At 39.4% G+C, this 19083-nt stretch overlaps 1 protein-coding gene across 1 annotated transcript in view; it reads left to right on the top strand.

Annotated features, from left to right (window-relative positions):
- LOC117375569 (C1q-related factor) overlaps positions 1 to 18183 on the top strand; it is a 29237-nt gene extending 11054 nt beyond the window's left edge. Inside the window, exon 2 of the mRNA XM_033971897.2 lies at positions 17438 to 18183. Coding sequence (XP_033827788.1) covers positions 17438 to 17617 — 180 coding nt within the window. The 3' untranslated portion in view covers positions 17618 to 18183. The remainder of the gene's footprint in view (positions 1 to 17437) is intronic.
- Positions 18184 to 19083: the final 900 nt, after the last annotated feature.

Below are 19083 nucleotides of genomic sequence, written 5' to 3'. Positions count from 1 at the left end.
CATTTATCAGCTTATATTAAAATACTAGTTAATATAGGTGCACTAGGTAACTTTTCTATAAGTGATCCGCCACTTGTCTGGAGATGCTATTGCTTTGCCTGGAATGTCCCACAGTATAACATTAAAGTTATCTTATATTTATGTAGTTACGGATGTTGCTAAAATAAAAAAAAAGGAAAAAAAAGAAAGCTTGCCTGTCCAAAGATATGACCTGTAACTTGACCTGGTCCTCCACGTGCTTGTCTCCATGAATTTAATGCTATATTGAGAAACATTCAAGGCAAAGCAATAACATCTCCAGCTATGAACATTCTAACATGGTTTAAAGCTCACAAGAGTCATTTTTGCGTAATATAGAACCTTTAAGTCAAAACGGCCATCTTTATTAGAGCTCAGATGAGGAGCAGATTAGCCTGAGCATAGATACTGACCTGAGAGACAAACTGCTCCACTCCGCAGTGCTCAGTGAAACCTCGAGTGTCGAACATGTTCTGTATTGACTCTGCGGACCGCTTCATTATAATGAGGGCCATATGGGAGCAGACAAGTGTGCCCCTGCTTCTCCTTATGCAAACTTCTCCGTCTTCCTCTGCTCTCTCCCCCTGCTCCTGACATTTAGCTGATATCCACAATTATCCTGTTCCTTCTTCAGACCAAAGCGTCCAGTCAATGGCTCCTAATGACTCACCGTCTGCTCTACATAACTCCATGTGTTTAATGCTTCCTCAAAACAACATATGGCTGTCGCGTTTGGAGTTGAAAAATGTTTTGTTTGGGAAGAAGTAGCACGATATTGTAGAAATGATACTTGTTCTGTAATGTCTGGGTAATCCCTCAATCGCCCAGGTATTTGTACTTGTTGTGTAATGTTTTGCCAAGTTTTTAGTGTGATATTATTACTCATATTTCAGATTATTAGGATTGGGATTAAGAGTTGGATAACAGTCATTCCCTCATGTTTGCTGCGGTAAAACGTAGTACAGGACTCTAGTTTATGTACTTGGATGGGACAAGATCTCGTTCCACAAGATCTTGCAAGATTAAGTTTCTGCAAGATTGTGCAAACATGCGGAAAATGATCTTTTTCCATGTGTGTCGTTTGACTTGGATAAGAATAGCCGTTCTCATGGACACAATCTCACATTTAATCTTGTGTTGTGGGAATTCTACCTTTGTGCAACACGACAATACAGGCCAAGAAGCTGTTTTCAATTCAAAATATTGTTATACTCCATTTTTGTTTATCATTAGACTTTTGACATTGTGATATCCACATATTTTTTTCCATAGACTGTATATATAAATGGACATAGCTAACCTGCTAAAGGACGCTTTCCAATCAGGAAGTGAGCAAGGCCACGCTACCAGTTTCATCGACTCTGACTGCAGTTCACTTTCTATTGAAAAACTGTCGCCCCTCTCTCCGTAACTGCTTCTGTCAGACTCTGCCGCTCTGCTGTTTTTATTTTGCTTTTTGTCTAGAAATCAAGATATGAACATTAATAACAAACAAATCAGCTGCGTTCTTTTCTCGAGTTCGCTCCTACTAGCGTTAGCAACAGGTTTGATCGACAGTAGAGCAGGCGGGCAGCAAGGGGTGTTAACTTCAACAACCTGGCTTCGGATTGGCTCTTTGGTTACTATGACTTGACTGGAGCTAAACGGTTTTGGTGACATCACACTCCCTTAGTTCACTTCTTTATAAAGTCTATGGGTCCATCCCTAAAAATGGTGCAGAGCTGTTCATTTATCCTGGCTTGGTACCGGCATGACTATAAGCAGTTTTTCCATTGACTTGATCAGCCTCTCAATCATTCTACTTCCTGAACCAAACAAACCAAGTCAATGTCTTCAAATAGTTTTAAACAGCTCTGTATTTGGCACCTCCAGAAGCAAAGGATAATATCTAGTAGCAGTAGTACACGAATAACCTAGTGTCACATTAACAAAACTCGTAAAAGTGCTCATTCACTTAAACTCTGATGTAGCACTGGAGCCTCGGGGCGACAAGGAATCACTGGTAGGGAAAAAAATACAGATACAGGTGAACAAAAGGTGTAAAAACGTCTTGGAAGAAGTGTTTTTCCAGACAATGCTCCCAGCTATGATTGGGTTCCTCTTTGTCAGAGCTCCTGGAGTAGACAGTGCAGCGGATCCATGTAATTAACTTCACATCATTGAGAAAGGAATAGCTTGGATTTCGGGTCAAAGTTGATTCGTTCACCTGTTCTGTCTTCTGGGGTTTTGATTTTGGCCTATTTGTAGCCCTGAACTACCTTTGACATCTTGAGACGAACTGCTTAGGAAGTATCCCCAACACTCAATCAGGACTGACACTTGGCTTCACCTTTGGCGTTTTGTTCATGCGGTGACAGGAGTGCGAGAGCGGCGGAGAACAACGAACAGCTGGTGTTGTTAATTCAAGAAGACATTTTCTCCGTGGCAGATGGCAAATCTCCTGTAACCATTTCATTCTGTTATCATCTTTTACACTGAAACATCAACCTGTACGACGCAGGAAGACCTATGTCGTTCGGATGCGAGGGATTTGTGTTTCCTGTTATGGAAATGTTGTGCCATCCGCCAAAGCGACTTCAAAAGTACATGGAGAAAAGAAAAGATTAGACATCAAAAAGCGTCTATTGCAGTCAAGATAGAAGTTAAATGCATTTGCTGCTCTTTATATTAAACCATTGGTATTATGTATAAAGTGAAATAAACTTTTTTGAGTTTTTGACCATGTTATAACAAAGTAAAAGAAAATTTAAATTCTGTCAACTGGACAAAAAGTTTTATAGTAAAGACGTTTCGCTGCTCATCCAAGCCACTTCTTCAGTTCTGGTCAGATTACTGGTGGACACTGGTTTATATCTGTCTGAAGAGAGGAGCTAACTAGTACTTAAATTACTTTTCGTCCAGTTGACAGAATTGAATCCTTCTTTTACTATGGATCACACCTGGACGACTGAGGGATTATAACGTCCATCGTCAAAAACATGCCTGAACAGGTTTTACATCTCATCCCTGCATGTTTGAGTAATCTAGTGATCTCTTTTGGGAACTATTTGAACTCTGCTTATAGTTAGCAGCCTGTACAAGTTGACGCTACTCATGCAATTCTCTATAACTACTGCATACAAGAGCAGGATGCAAAACAATGCCCTACAGCTTCACAAACCTTACGCCAATTGTTATGTGATATCGCTCTGAAGGGGGAGTGACTTAGTGTGAAGAGCAAAAGGAGAGGGCACTCAGAGCATCAAAAACTAAAGTGGAACGAAATAACATGTTAATACGTTATTTTCTAAAATTTAGCATTTTCAAAACAATAAAATGTAACATGGTGATCTAAATTTTGTAATAGTAGTTAAAAGTGTAATACCCCCTCTTTAAAATGTTCCTATTTTCTGTCCGTCTTGAATGTATGTAACGTATGTGTTTTTCCTCCCTTCTAGCCGACGACGATTGTGATGTTCCTAGAGGCTTGTATTTTCTGTCAGAACAATTTGACTTACAACAATGCAATGGTGGAATGTAACAAAGTAAAAGCAGTAAAGTTCACATTTTAGGTATCTGTACTTTACTTAAGTACATTTTACAGTTGGTACTTTATACTTTTACTTCACTACATTTGAGAGCAGTATTTTGTAGTTTCTGCTCCACTACATTTTGAACAGAACTGAGTATTTTTTATCATTGTTTGAGTCGCACTGAAAAGTCTGAGGGTTTATTTTTAACACGTTCATATATTGATACATATTGATTTAGTTGTTTCTGTTGAACAAAACTCAGCTGAAATCTTGAACAAAATCACTATATTTGAAGCTTCATTATGTCCCAAAATCTGTGTGAAATACTTTTACTTTATACCCTTTAAATGCACATTTAAACAGGAACTTTAATACTTTTACTTTGTAGATTTTTTCATGTGATACTTTTACTTAAGTATATTTTTGCTCCAGTATCTGTACTTTTACTTAAGTAACACAATTGAATACTTCATCCACCAATGGCAGTTTATCTTTTTTTGGGATAATATTGCAGAGCTGATTTGGCAACACAAAAAAACAGTTTACGTTTGAATCTATTGCTCATCTTTCCTGAAATCGCTTTACATATTAACCAAAGTATGACTAATTTCACTTGTCTCCGCACATTTTTAAAGTACTCTTCTCTGTCTTGAAGAAGGTCTAAAAGTATCTCATTGTCACGTTACACCGGGGCTGACGCTCTAAGCTGCTATTAGGCATGCAGTCCACGGCCGCACTGTGCAAACACAATTAGACGGCTGCACACTTTGATTTAAGGAGGGCCAATAGACTCGTCGATCCAAAATGGAGGCTCAACATCAAGCCAACAAATCCCTGTCACAGACGCCACGAGACATGCCCTTGTCACGCTCGGAGCAGACAACAACATTTACAAGTTCGCGGAAGCCGTCGAAACTCCAAATCAGTCGGCCGCATTGGGGAACATAACCCCGGGATCCAGCGCAATTGGCCCTTTACTGTAGCGAATGCGATTTATAAACAGGAAGTAAGTCGTGCGGAACTTATCTGTCATATTTTATTGTCATTATTGAAAACGGTGACATTCGGTTTTGACAGGAACAGATATACAGTATGAGAGAGGACGATTTGTTTTTTCTTTGGTTAGCGTGCCGCCGCAAATGATCTGCCTCCAAGTTAGCCCGGATTTGTACCTGAATATGGCATTAAAAGTACACTGGTTTGTGATACTATTATTATTAGTGATTGAATGGGCGACAGTTTCCTTGATGTGAAATGCTTTGAGTAACTTGAAGGTGGAAAAGTGCTGTATAAACATGCAAACACAACAAAATAACACATCCTTACACTCATTATATTGATAAAGTGTAAGATTCAGAAGTACACGGCTGTGCAATGAATCAAGTTTGAATAGAGATGTCGATCTTTAGTCAAAAGTTCTACAGCCGATCAGGAAATTCATGTGGTTTGGAGCAATTTCAGTTTAAATATTTGACCTTTTTATGACAATTTTTATTCAAGAAAATCATATTGAAATTTGTTTTGGTTTATAATAAGTGAAAAAGTCTATTCAATCACATCCTGTAATAGAAAGTCCTGGTCATGTTAAATTGATTAAATAACGTTACTAGACCGTAAGTGTCTGATGGAGTTTCTTATGCTTATTGTTTAATCAGAGCTGTGAGTTTGACAATCTGATGGACGCCAAAACATGAGAAAGCAAAGCAAATATGAAAACACTGACACCTCACTAGGACTTCAGCCACTTCTGCATCTCTCACTTTCTCCCTCTCCCTCTTTATCTATTTGTCTCTGTGTCTCTTTCTCTCTCACACTTTCTCTTTCTTCCTATTCTCCTGCTCTTTCTTTCTCTCTCTCTCTCTCTCTCTCTCCATCTGTCTTTCTCTCTGCCACCCACTGTCTTTCTCTTTCTCTCTGTCTCTCATTCGCTTACTCTTTCTCTCTCCCACTCATTTCCTTTCTTTCTCTCCCTTTGTGTCTCTTTCTCTTTCTCTCTTGCTCACTCTTAATCTCTCCCACTTTTTTCCCCTCTTTCTCCCTCTCTGTGTCTCTCTCTTTCTCTCACTGTTCTCTCTCCCACTCTCTTTTTCTCTCTCTCTCCTCCCACCCTCCCACTCTCTTTCTATCTCCCTCTCTCTTTCTATGCCTCCCCCTCTTTCTCTCTCCCTCCCATTCTCTCTCTCTCTCTCTCTCTCTCACACACACACACACACACACACACACACACACACCCACACACACACACACTGTTTGTGTTTGTCTCCCTCCATCTTTCTCTCTTTTTCTCTCTCTGTCTCTCTCACTCTTTTCTCTCCCTATATCCCTCCCCCTCTCTTCCTTCTCCCACTCTTTCTCTCTCTCAATGCCTCTTTCTCTCCCTCACTCTTTCTCTCTTACACTCTCTTTTTCTCTCACTTTTACTTTCTCTCCCTCTGTCCTTCTGTGTCTTTCCCTCTCAGTCTCTCTCTCTCTTCTCTCTCCTCCCTCTCTTTTCCCTCTCTCTCTCTCTCCCTCTGTATCACTCCTTCTCTCTCCTCTCTGTTCTCCCACTCCCTCTCTCTCGTTGCTCTCTGTGTGTGTCTCTCTCCTCCTCCTCTCTCTCGTTGCTCTCTCCCTTCTCTCTCTCGTTGCTCTCTCTGTGTATCTCTCTCCTCCTCCTCTCTCTCGTTGCTCTCTCCTCCTCCTCTCTCTTGTTGCTCTCTGTGTGTCCCTCTCTCCTCCTCCTCTCTCTCGTTGCTCTCTCCTCCTCCTCTCTCTCGTTGCTCTCTCTCTGTCCCTCTCTCCTCCCCTCTCTCTCTCTCGTTGCTCTCTGTCCCTCTCTCCTCCTCCTCTCTCTCGTTTCTCTCTGTCCCTCTCTCCTCCTCCTCTGTCTCGTTGCTCTCTTGTTCATGTTGTCAGTACACTGTGTACATATATAGTGGAGGTCACACGTGTGCACTGGTCTCCATCAGGTACATGCACACTCTGTATATTAGATTTCACCTGGACGTATCACAGACTCCATGAGGCAGAACCACAGCCCCATGTTACAGCCAGACTGAGGAAAACACAAGATAATCATGACCAAATTATTTTTTATATCGTACCATGTTGCTAAAAAAATCCCATTCCTTTGGCAATACAATACAATGAAAGAATGTCATTTTTTTTTATTTTATTATTATTTTTTTTTATTAAAGCTGCACTGTGAAACCTCTCTACTTGTTGTCTTTACTTGCCTCCACGGTGATGTGATTGATTTGATCTGTGTGTGTGAATGGCTGAGTGGTTCTTTGATGTAAAGTTCTTGGAGTGCCTTGAAGGTGGAAAAGCGCTGCATAAAAACGTGACCGTGACCATTTACAATTTGCCTGATGTTCCGCAGTGTGGCATTAAACTTATCTTATCTTGCATTTATCCATTTCCGTGTGTTTTTATTACTGTTATGGCACCTTAACTTGATGCACTGGTGTTGTCATCGTGGTTGGATCGGTAGCTCGGCCTGGTGCTGTGACCTTCTCGCATTCAGACTCGCGCTTAAAGAAGGTTCTAGATTAGTTACATAATTGGTTTGTAGAGCGGGTATAAATGTTGATAAGTTGAGTCGGCCCTGGTGGCAGTGGCCTTGTGCTGCTGGTGAACAGTATTTCCATGGTGGTTTGCGTTTCGTTAATTGAACAAGGCTGTGTCGATTATATAACGTGATGTAATGTAAATGATACTGATTGTTCTGGTCATTGTGCGTTAAGTAAAGCAGCACGAGGTACATTATTTTTAGTCTAAATGTCTTTAGGATATAATAATAATAATAATAGTAATAATAATAATAATAATAATAATAATAATAATAATAATAAGAAGAAGAAGAAGAAGAAGAAGAAGAAGAAGAAGAAGAAGAAGAAGAAGAAGAAGGATAATAGTAAGAAGAAGCAGGAGAAGAAGAAGAAGAAGAAGAAGAAGGAGGATAATAGTAAGAAGAAGCAGGAGAAGAAGAAGAAGAAGAAGAAGAAGAAGAAGAAGAAGAAGAAAGATAATAGTAAGAAGAAGCAGGAGAAGAAGAAGAAGAAGACGAAGAAGAAGAAAGATAATAGTAAGAAGAAGCAGGAGAAGAAGAAGAAGAAGAAGAAAGATAATAGTTAGAAGAAGTAGGAGAAGAAGATATAAGACTTGCATACTGCTTTTCATGACACTCAAGGACACACAGACTTTACAAAGAAGTGGACTAACTGAGGGAAACAAGCTTACTCATTTTTCTGTTATTAATGTTCATATCTAACGGACACAATAGCGAAATAAAAATACCAGGATCATATAGGGCGGGTTAATACGAACGTTTTAAGACCAAAAAGACGAGGTTAACAGCAGCATTTACACAGAGAAGAGCGAGAGTTCTTCAATAGAAAGTGAATTTGAGCCAGAGTCGATGAAGCTATTTGGAACGAAGATGTTGAGTGTGGATGAGGATCTGATGTGTTTGGGGAGGGGGCTGCAGAGGAGATAGGAGATTGGCATCACCTGATCGGAGAGCGTGGGTGGATGTGTGGTGGTGGAGTAGCTCATAGTGATCTGTAGGGACCAGATTATGGAGCTGTGTACACAACAGTGAGGAGCTTGAATTGGAATTGGAGCCAGTGGAGATCTCTATATTGTATCATCCCATTATCAATCATTGTTTCTCTAAAATTACACTAGATTTTTTGCGGCAAAACACTTTTCAAAGGTGTGGGAAAATATAGGGATAAAATCTTTACCACGAGTTTGTATTTTAGGGGGGAGTGATATGGACATAAATATATATCAAATCTCCCTATATTAATCATGTGAGATAGTGTGTTAAAATTATTATTATTATTATTATTATTATTATTATTATTATTATTATTATTATTATTATTATTATTATTATTATTATTATTATTATTATTATTATTATTTATTTTACTGTTTTAATTGTAATTTTGTTTTTTGTTTTTTGTGCGAATATTTATCATGTAAATATGTCTCTTGGCAGGCTGACGAAAACTCCCTGCGTCCTCACCGTCATAATCACTGAAATAACCACTGAAATCCACTTTCGAAATTCAAATTTATTGAGACCCACGTTGTTTTAGAGCAAATATACTTTTCATGACATTTAAAGACACATTTTTTATTAATCTCATAAACCCGACCTTAACTCCAGGTAAATCCAGACTTTGAGGATCAAGTGCTCTCTCTCTGTCGCCTCCGATAAAGTCAATATTATTATAAAGTTGCATTAAAATCCCTGGTGACAAATCCTGCACACCTTTCTCTCTTTCCCTACCATCTCTCTCCCTCACTACTTTCTCACCCTCTTTCTCCTCTTCTCTATCCTCTTTCTCCCTTTCTCTCTCGCCTTCTTCCTTCCCACATCTCCCTCTCTCTTTCTCTACCTCTTTCTTTCTCCTCACCCCTCCTCCTCTGCCTCTTCTGCCTCCCTCCTCACCCCACTTTCCCTTTCCTAATTTCTCCTCTCTCTTTCTCTCTCTCTCTTTCTGTCCCCTCTCCTTTTCTTCCTCTCCCAACAATCCACTCTCCCCTTCCTTCTACCTCCCACTCTTCCTCCCATTTTTTTCTCCTCCTCTTTCACCCTTTTCCCTCTCTCCTTCTTCCCCCCTCTCTCTCCCTCCATTTTTTACCCCCTCCCTTTCTTACCCTCTCTCCCTCTTTCTGCCCCTCCCCCCCACCTCTTTGTCCGCCAACCCCTCCCTCTTTCTCCCCCTCGCTCTTCCTGACTTTTTCAACTCCTCCTCTTCCCCCCCACCCCCTCTGTCTCCCTCCCTCCCTTGTTTCTCCCCCATCCTCCTCTCTCTTTCTCTCTCGCTCATTCTCCCCTCTCCCCTATCCCTCCACCCCCTCCCTCATTCTCCCCCTCGCTCTTCCTCCCTTTTTCTACTCCTCTTTTGCCCTCTCCCCATCACTCCCCCTCTCTCCCTCCCTTGTTTCTCCTCCTCTCCCCCCTTTGTCCCCCCTCTCTCACCCTCTTCCCCCCTCACTTTTTTACTCCCCCTCCCCCTGTCTTCCTCTCTCTCTCCTTCCCTCCCTCGCTCTGCCCCCCCATTCTCCCCCTCTCTCCCTGCCTCTTTCACCCTCCCCCTTTGCCCCCCCTCATTTCTCCACCCCCCCCCCCCCCCTGTCCTCCCCTCTCCCTCCCTCCCTCCACCCTCCCTCTTTCTCCCTCTCCTCTCCCTCCCTCCCTCCCCCTCTCCTCGAGTGCTAACCCTGTAATAATGGCGTGTTGACTTTTCCTGGCGTGGGTACAGTGCGTCAGATTAATATGCGCTGGACTGGTGGCGTTTGAAGATTAGAAGAGGAGCGAGTGTTTGCACATCGATATGAGCTCAGCCAGATTTAATCACCAGAATAAACAATCAAAACGTACACTATTTCACACATTACTGGCTCTTCCATGTCAACTGGTCTTAACACTGTATGTGACTGACATCAGCTCTTTTCTCAGCTCGTCCCTGTCCGTCGCCGATGTTAGTTCCACAGTGGCAGAGTGGTTAACACATGTCCACCTTGCTTTGGCTCTGCATATAACTATCACTATGTCTTTGAAATGTGGGAATCGAAATGAATAAACATGACAGTGGATGGTTATTTGTAATGAAAAAAACAAAAAAAAAACCCTTAACTTATACTTTACTATAGACATAAAATAAACAATAAATATTTATAGAGGCTGTAAAGGTGAGGTGTGGGAAAATATAGGGACAAAATCTTTACCACAAGTTTGTATTTTGCATAGAGGGGAGTGATATGGACATAAAGATATATTTAATCTCCCTATATTAATCATATAAGATCATATGTTTGCAATGCATCATATGTGTTTGATGGATTGTGTAAATTATTATTATTATTATTATTATTATTATTATTATTATTATTATTATTATTATTATTATTAATAATAATAATAATGCATTTTTAAATTATTATTTATTTTATTTTATTTATCTGTAAATTGTTTGAGGTTTAAGTATTGCACAGAAAAGTCAAAAGGACCATAAATGAACCCCAAAAGCATCACGTCTGTACCAGCACCACAGTTTGAGAATCATTTTTATAGAGCATATTCTCCATTTTATAATTTAGCATCAGTGTTCATTTTCTCTACTAAAAGGTTTTTGTCAATGTCATATTTTTGTTGGCTACTAAATAAAAACATTTTAAAAAGCAGCATAACTGAAAAAAGTAAAAAAAAAAACCAAACATTCAAAATACATCAAGTAAAAATACTGATATTATAAAATAAATATAAATAAATGAAAGGAGTGTGTGGAGACTAGATCTGAGTTTCACTTTTCAACGTCGGAGCCTTAAAGCAGAGCAGTGTCCACAGACTTTATGTAAGACGTCTATGCTCTATACATGTTTATATATATGTTTGTATGTACAGCCTATGCCAGCGTCCCATGAAACTATTTCAATTTCACTTTATTTTCATTTTCATTTTATTTTTGTAAAGCCCAAAATCCCAACAGCAGTCTCCTCTTAGAGCTGAACGTGAAAATTGATTTAACCAACAGAAAGTTAGAAAATCAACAATGAAACAGAAACAGACAAGTAAATTAATCAACAGAAAACAAGCAAATGGAGAAGTGTCCCACAGCGCCCCCTGTCCTTAGACCCTCCTTCCAATGCAATGTACAGTTTACCAGGGGTGTAAGGTAACAAAGTAAAAGTAGAAAAGTGCTGAACTTAAGTACATTTTTTAGGTATCTGTACTTTACTTAAGGACATTTTACAGTGGATACTTTTTACTTTTACTTCACTACATTTGAGAGCAGTATCTGTACTTTCTACTCCACCACATTATTGAACAGGACTGAAAGTAAAAAGTACTTTTCATATGATTTGAGGAGTTATTTTTACCATGTTCGTGGAAACATCCTGACTAAAGTTTTCGAGTTCAAGCTTCGGTAAAAATAAATACACACAATTCATAAGAAAAATGAAGAAACTCATTGATCATATTGTTACTGTGACCAAAATATGTATCATTTTTTTTTTATCAATATCACTACATTTAACACTAACAAATGAACAACACTTGTAGGAAATACTTTTTACACTTTGAAACAGATACTTTAACTTAAGTAGATTTTTTGTGATACTTCTACCTTTACTTAAGCCACAAACCTGAGCACTTCATCCAATATTGCAATTTACCATATATAAATGTTCAAATAAAAACAGATTTTCTTGTTGACTAAAGCTAGCATTGATTAAACTGAGTAAATTTGCATGACATTTTTATAGACTAAAAATGTCCAGGCGGTTTGAGCGTTCTGCTTTGTACCTGCAGCAACTCGGGCTCCAGTGCTACAGGTCTGGGACTCAAACAAGTATTTACAGGCGAGCGGTCAGATTGTGAAATGAGTAAATATTTAATTATTTTCTCTCTAAGGAATGTAGCAATGCATTAAACTAAACAAGTTGCTGCCGCTGTGCTAATGCCGGTCCATTTGGCTGGGCTTGTGAATAGAGCGTGGGATAAAAGGCGGCTGATTCTGGAGGAGGTCAGCTGAAGTAGTGCTTGGACTCAGACACTTTGAAAGAGGCTGTTGTTTAGACATGTTCTTAATGCTGTGTTTGCCGCATATTCCTGCACAGTGGTTCAGCTAAAGTGCCACCCAAATGGCACCTCGGATGCTTAAATGCTTTTTGCTGTTCAAACGAATGAGAGATCAGTGACCCCCCGTGTACCAGACTACACCACGAAACGCATCTCCAGAGACCTAGCTGGTTTCTATCAAGTGCTTTTAACAGATCTACACCTTGTTTACTACTGTGTGCACGGTGGAGTTAGGTGAATGGTTATTTGAAGGGCCGATGTTGTAGGTGAGATAGTTGAGTTAGGCCGACAAGTATCAAATGAGATCAATGTGGTCTGATTTAATACTTAAACAAAGCATTTAGTCACGTTTTAACGGAAGATAACGGTGGGATTTAACACGTTTTTCTCTTCCCACTCTTTTTCAAGCTTAAATTAGAAAAAAAAAAAAGTGAAATGTGCATTAAGTGTGAAGGATACATGTGTTTTTATTAATAAATAAATAATAGAAATGAAAAATGTTGAATTTTTTCTTTGACAAATGTATGGGAATATATTGTTTTAGCTGCATCTTAAAGCCCCAGTACATAACATTTTAGCCAAAATACGTACATAAAAATAAATCAAAATAAAACCAAGCATTTTTTATTATTTTTTTCCATTTGGTTGTTTTTATTTTACTGAAAAGTTTAGAAGAAAATATATACTTACTATAACTACTTGCATCTACACAAACCTGACTCTTCCTTGGCCTGGAGAGGGGGCGTCCTCCTGCTCGCTTCTGTGGAAATGTTGTTCCCTTGGCTATAATCTTGCACAGTATGGCTTAAAACGTACTGTATCTATCTCCACTTATGCTTTTAAATGTTCAGTTTCCATGGAATCACACAGGTGAGGGGGCACCTCTTGTATCTTAAATAACATGTTTCAGTGCAAAAAGGGCCCATATAAAGAGCTCATATTACACTATTTTCTGATCTGTGTTATAGTAAAGTTGTTTCCTCATCAAAAACAGCATCATAACTCGGCTTTAACCTCACAAGAATCAATTTTGCGTAATATAGGGAACCCTTTTAGTCAAAGCTTTTAGAAAAGTCAGTTCAACACATTAATAGTTAAGAATACAACTTTAAAGTGAATCGGAGTAAAATGAATAATGGGTAAAATCCCTGAATCCAACTGTAAACCGCATTCACAAAAACCTTAAAACAGGGCGAGTGTTTTTAATTAAACGTCCTTCCTATTGGCCATCGCACTCGTCTTGCGCACATGTCCGTTTGGCCATTACGCCCATCGTTTGCACACTTGGCACAAAACTGCATTATCGAGCACCCTTTGCACTGAATTGGTCCAAACTCTGATTTAAAGTGTCTGCGTCCGAGTGGACTTCAGAGACCTGATAATGAGCCACAGAAAACACTGTCCATTGATTTTGATCTGACCTTGCTGACCAGACTAAGTGACTAATTGGCTTCTTTAACCAGTGGCTTTTAAGGGATGTATATTGTCTTCTGTTTTTCTGTTTTCACTGTGAGCAGAAAAAAAATATAATGACCCTCTTGTTCGTGGTCAGTTCAGTTTCATTAAAGTTAGGCTCGATACTGTGGGTCTTATTAGGACCTTTAAGAGACGAGGAGGGTTTGATTTATGCACAAAACATGTCCAACGTACGAGTCAGATCATGTCATCAGCTCACTCAAATATGGCCCAACTGTCAATTTTATTTTATATGTTTATTTACATTAATCCATGCATAAATGAGCACTTCAAATAAATGTGCAACTTATTGTGTTTCAAGTGTCATGTGCCTGTCCTCATGAAAATGTTATTCCATGCTTGAAATGTTCCACAATATGGCATTATATATTTATTTAGATTAGTTCAAACATAAATTTGCACTATGTAACTTATATTGTTTCTATTGTCATGTGCTTGTCTCCATGGAGATGTTTTTTTTCCTTGCTTGGAATGTTCTACAGTATGGCATTATATAGTTATTTGTTTTGTTTGTTTGTATTTTTTCTGTATTTTGAACAGGGCACCCGTGAAAAGGAGAGTCTAAGTGCTCTCATTGGGTCTTCCTGTATAAAAAAAGACAAGTAAATAAAGTAAATGAATTGAGTAACAATAAAAAAATAAACGGTGGCATTTATTACATTGCAGGTGTTTCATAGCTAAAAGTACTTTTAAAAACATGTATTCATACTTTGATAGGGCTCACATCTCCACACATATGACCTGTAACTTGGCGTGGTAGCATTACCTGCTTGTTTAAAAATAAGTTCAGTTGGGAGACAAGCATGCAGCAGACCCTTCACCAGCTCAGTTCCATAGTATACCTTTAAAACTTTCTATCTTTTGTTATGAAAAAATAATAACGCTACAATGTAAAAACTTGACTCTTGACAGTTTTAAGCCATGTTGAAAAGTTACCTCATCAGAAACAGACCTGGAGTTGTGTTTTGTTTCATTCACACATGTTACCTAATCCTTTATTATTAGTCTGTCTACATCTCCAAAGCTCAAAACGCTCTGTTCCACTTTGTGATGTCATGAAGTGGTAGCTTTCAAGTTAACAGCTCATTTTCCCTTTAGTTTAGTAGAGAATTCCAGGGCTGAAATCATCCAAATGATCCTAGTGAAGGTGTATGGAGTTTAAAAACACAGTGGAGCACTTCCTGTATTACCACTTGATGACATCACAAGGTGGAACACAGTGTTTTCTGTTTGAGAGAAGAACTCAGCTTAAATATGCAGGGTTTGTGTGTTAAACATGTGTGAATGAAACAAAACACAACTCCAGGTCTGTGATGAGGAAACAACATTATAACACAGATCAGAGAATAACGTAATATGGGCTCTTTAAATTATAATTTTTATTTAGTTTTAATTTCAATTCACTGAGAATGTTGAGACTTGTTAGAGTTTGGACATGCCACTTTGTTTGAATGAATCCACAGACAACACTTGTACCACTAAATTATCCACAGGCTCGACACAGACTCTGGTTCTGTAACTACCACAATGAGCCGGACTCTTGTCAATGCTGAAGAATGTCACTGTCCAAAGATGGCGGCGAGCGGTCGAACTGGGGTCAAAGGGCGTCACTGTTGCACACGGCTCAGTCTAATTGGTCCGAGAGCCTCAGCTGTAGCCGACGGCAACCACCAAATGACCTTTATGGATGTCACTGGTGCTAGCTGCTAAGTTTGCTGACTTCACATGGGCAGTACTTGAGCTATTTTGAATTTGAAAAGGAACTATTTTACTCACTGAACACACTGGAAGTACAAACTAAAACCTTACTCAAAGTGATCTGGGAATCTACCACATTGGCCAGTTGGCAAAGTGTTAAAGTCATGCCCTGGTCTTTTTTCTTTTCAAGTGTTTTATTTTCATCAAAAGTAAACCACAAAGTTCACAGACTTGTAATATAAAACTTAAAAGTAAAATAACTTCAAAATTACTTCCACGACTTTGGCAATTCGAAAGGTGCACTGTGGAACTTTTCCGGTGGGGGTCTGGTTTTCCACCTGCATGCATCTGTGGTGGTCATAAACTGTATATGTAAATGGACATAGCTAACCTGCTAGCCAACATGATCCAAACAGGAAGTGAGCGTGGGCACAATTCCGGGTCCATCGACTCCAATTCACTTGTCGTCATTTTGGTTGTAAAATGTTCGTATTAACCCACTCTACATGATCCTGGTTATTTTTAATGTTCAAGATATGAACATTAATAACAGACAAATTAGGCGCCTTCTTTCCCCAAGCGACTGGATTGGCTCTTTGGTTGCTATGATACTCACGGTTGAAATTGCAAATAAGGAACTCGGCTCCAAATTCGCCCCATAACCGCTAACCACGATGAGCTTCATTTGACTGGAGCCAAACGCTACGGGTGACGTCACACTCATTTAGTCCACTTCTTTATACAGTTTATGGTGGAAGTGTTATTGCTTTGCTGGAATGTTCCATAGTGTGGCATTTAACATATTTATCTCGCATTATTGTTGAAAAAAAAAACCAGATCTGACCTGTAACTTGGCTTGGCGCTGAAATTTAATTCTAGCCTGAAACATTCTAGATGAAGCTTTAACATTTACATAAAGACAAGCAGAAAAGTTACACAGTACACCATTAAGTCCATCACATTTCTCATTATAGTACTCATTTTGATTTGTACAATTTAATAAACTCAGTGTACATATGGATTCAATGCATTTCACACTATCTTTTCCAATGCTTTTCCATAACATTCTCAGCTCTCCCTCTGTGAACCCCGGAGCGCTGCTTGCTGTTGACTTTTCTATTGTTAAGGACCTTTTGTTAGGGCAGAATTTGAGCGGCCGAAGTTTTGATTGAAACCATAAATCCATCTGACAGAAAAGCCCGAGGTTCGAACGACCCTGCTTGCTCCTGCTGGTCTAATACCAATTGAAGCGAAGATTTGAGCTGTTGTCCACCACAAATCATTCATTTTTGTAAAAACTAGACAACATAATGGCCCCATACGGATGAGATCCTTAAGCACACTTCTTACTGCTGTTATTCTGGCATAAAAACAAAATTTGATATATATTTTGGCACAATTTCTGTTCTCTTCATTAGCTCTGCCAAGATAATGACGTTTAATTTGTCATATTGTGTTCCGCTCTATAGTCTGTGTTTGTGTTAATGGATTTTTAATGTGTAAAATGTCTTGTAACCTTATTCTCGTCTTGTCAAGGTCTAATAGTCCAGCTGTGTGTCAGAGAAAGCAAGTAAAGAAAGTAATCATCGTCACTGCTCACATTAAGTTAGTTTATATAAAGGCTTGGTTTTTATTACATCTTTTTCTTGAGTTATGTGTTGGTTATCTACCTGGTTTTGTGAATGCATCAGTTGAAATGTAAGAATTAATATATGAGCTGAGACATTGAAGACTGGCCAATGGTCATTCAAATACAATGGATCTACAGTGCAGTACCTCACTTTCCCAGTAGGGGGCCTCTACTTGTTTGTTTTCATGGAGATGTTATTGCTTTTTCTGGAAGTATGACCTTAAATGTAGCTGTGTTCAGTATTAAAACACCTTAAAAAACATGCATTCGCTGCAAAAGTAACGTGACCTGGTAGTGTCAGTTTCTTGTCTCCATAGAGTTTAATGCCCTACTGTCAAACATGGGAGTCTATTTTTTATAGAAATGCATGCTTTGCTCCTTCCAGTTCACTAGATGGCTACACAAAATGCCTCAAAATGCCACGTTTTCGTAAGCCGGAATACGCAGCCAATGTGTGTCCAAGGCCTTACATCCTTCCGCGATCGTCCCGCTAACCTTACCATCTTTCTTTCTCTTCAGGTCCGAGCCAGCGCCATCGCTCAGGACGCAGACCAGAACTACGACTACGCCTCCAACAGCGTCATCCTGCACCTGGACGCCGGGGACGAGGTCTACATCAAACTGGACGGAGGCAAAGCTCACGGAGGCAACAACAACAAGTACAGCACCTTCTCTGGCTTCATCCTGTACGCAGACTAAGGACTGCACACTCCGGGACACGCCTCACGCTAAGACAGAACTGTGAAGTGTTTCGGGACAGTTCCAAAATTCCTCCCCCCGAACTCTTCCCCCCAACCAACCAACCGCCCCCATTGTCACTGCTTCATTTCCATCAAATCGATTGTGGAGGCTACAGATGGAAACATGGGGAAGCTGTTGTTCGGACACTGGCGTTGAGTTAGAAATTAAGATTATTTTTTTTTATATTGTTTCTGGGGTGAGTTGTGACATCTCCTTTGCCTCATTGCACAGAATTGTCAACAAAAGCTACTTAAAACCTGCACAAGCTGAAAGTGGACATTGTCACTTCAAACGGACTATAATGGTAGTGTTGTCCCAAGTCTGTGAGCCTTCTTCCTTATAGATCATCATTATTATTTTCGATACATATTACCAGAGTTTTAAAAAGAGAATATATTCGTCCCCTATTTGTGAAAATAAATATTATGTCAAATGTTATGTGTGAGACAGAGACAGGGATTTCACTGTTAGCAGCATTGGATGTTTTTCCCATTGTTTTGAATGCAAAGTCTATTCAGCACTGTACTCCCATTTTGTTTTATTTTATTTTTTAATCGAAAGAAGTTTAATATGTGTGCTCCGATCTGGCACAACATTATGACGACTGGCAGGTTAAGTTCATCAAGTTCGTTCCAAGTCCTTTTTCTGTTATAGAAACCGGTGGGTTGGAATGTGAACGTTTTAAATTGGCTTCAGACTGAGAAATTAAAGTTTTTGTGAAGAAGATGTTTGTGATGATGTATTCCTGGTTTGCAATTGTTAGTATATTTATAAATGATCCAAGGAAGGAACATTTCAATGGAACAATTAGGACACCCAGGATTGAACAATGCACAACAGTCATATCTCTAACACATATAATCAGGTGGTCATAATGTTTTGCCTGATTTGTGCACAATAGAGGCAGACATAGTCGTATCACAGCTCCTTATTCTGATTCAAGAGGTCTAAGCTCAGAGATTACACTGGTCGGGAGCAGAAGATGTCACTTTACAATGGAGTAATGGATGAGCGATTTCCTGCGTGAGTGACTCTGGCTTCACTTGATGTCATCCCTTCATTAGCTGCATCCTCAGATACACAGGCATTATGGGAATATTTACTCAACATGGCGTCCTGACAGCTTGCTGCAGATCGAATGGACTGGATGAGTGGCTGCACGTTTGTGTACTGTATGCGTGTGTACTCTAGCATGTGCCGTGCCATAGCGCCATCTTTTCTTAAACCCTCCAGAGTCCTTCTTCTGTGCTACAGCCAATGACAGATAGATATTTTACTCAGCAGCCAATGAGATTGTGTGCTCTATAAAGGGGTGGGCGGAGCCTCTGATATAGTTTCAAAACAATGGATGAGAAGAACAAACAGCTTGTAAATGAAATCGATGACTTGTTTGTCAATCTTATCTTTTGGAATTGTTGAATACA

This window comes from Periophthalmus magnuspinnatus, chromosome 8 (assembly GCF_009829125.3).
Source record: "Periophthalmus magnuspinnatus isolate fPerMag1 chromosome 8, fPerMag1.2.pri, whole genome shotgun sequence".
NCBI classification, from domain to species: Eukaryota; Metazoa; Chordata; class Actinopteri; order Gobiiformes; family Gobiidae; genus Periophthalmus; species Periophthalmus magnuspinnatus.
The sequence above is the reverse complement of the archived record's forward strand: the minus strand, read 5'-3'. Positions and strand labels throughout refer to the sequence as shown.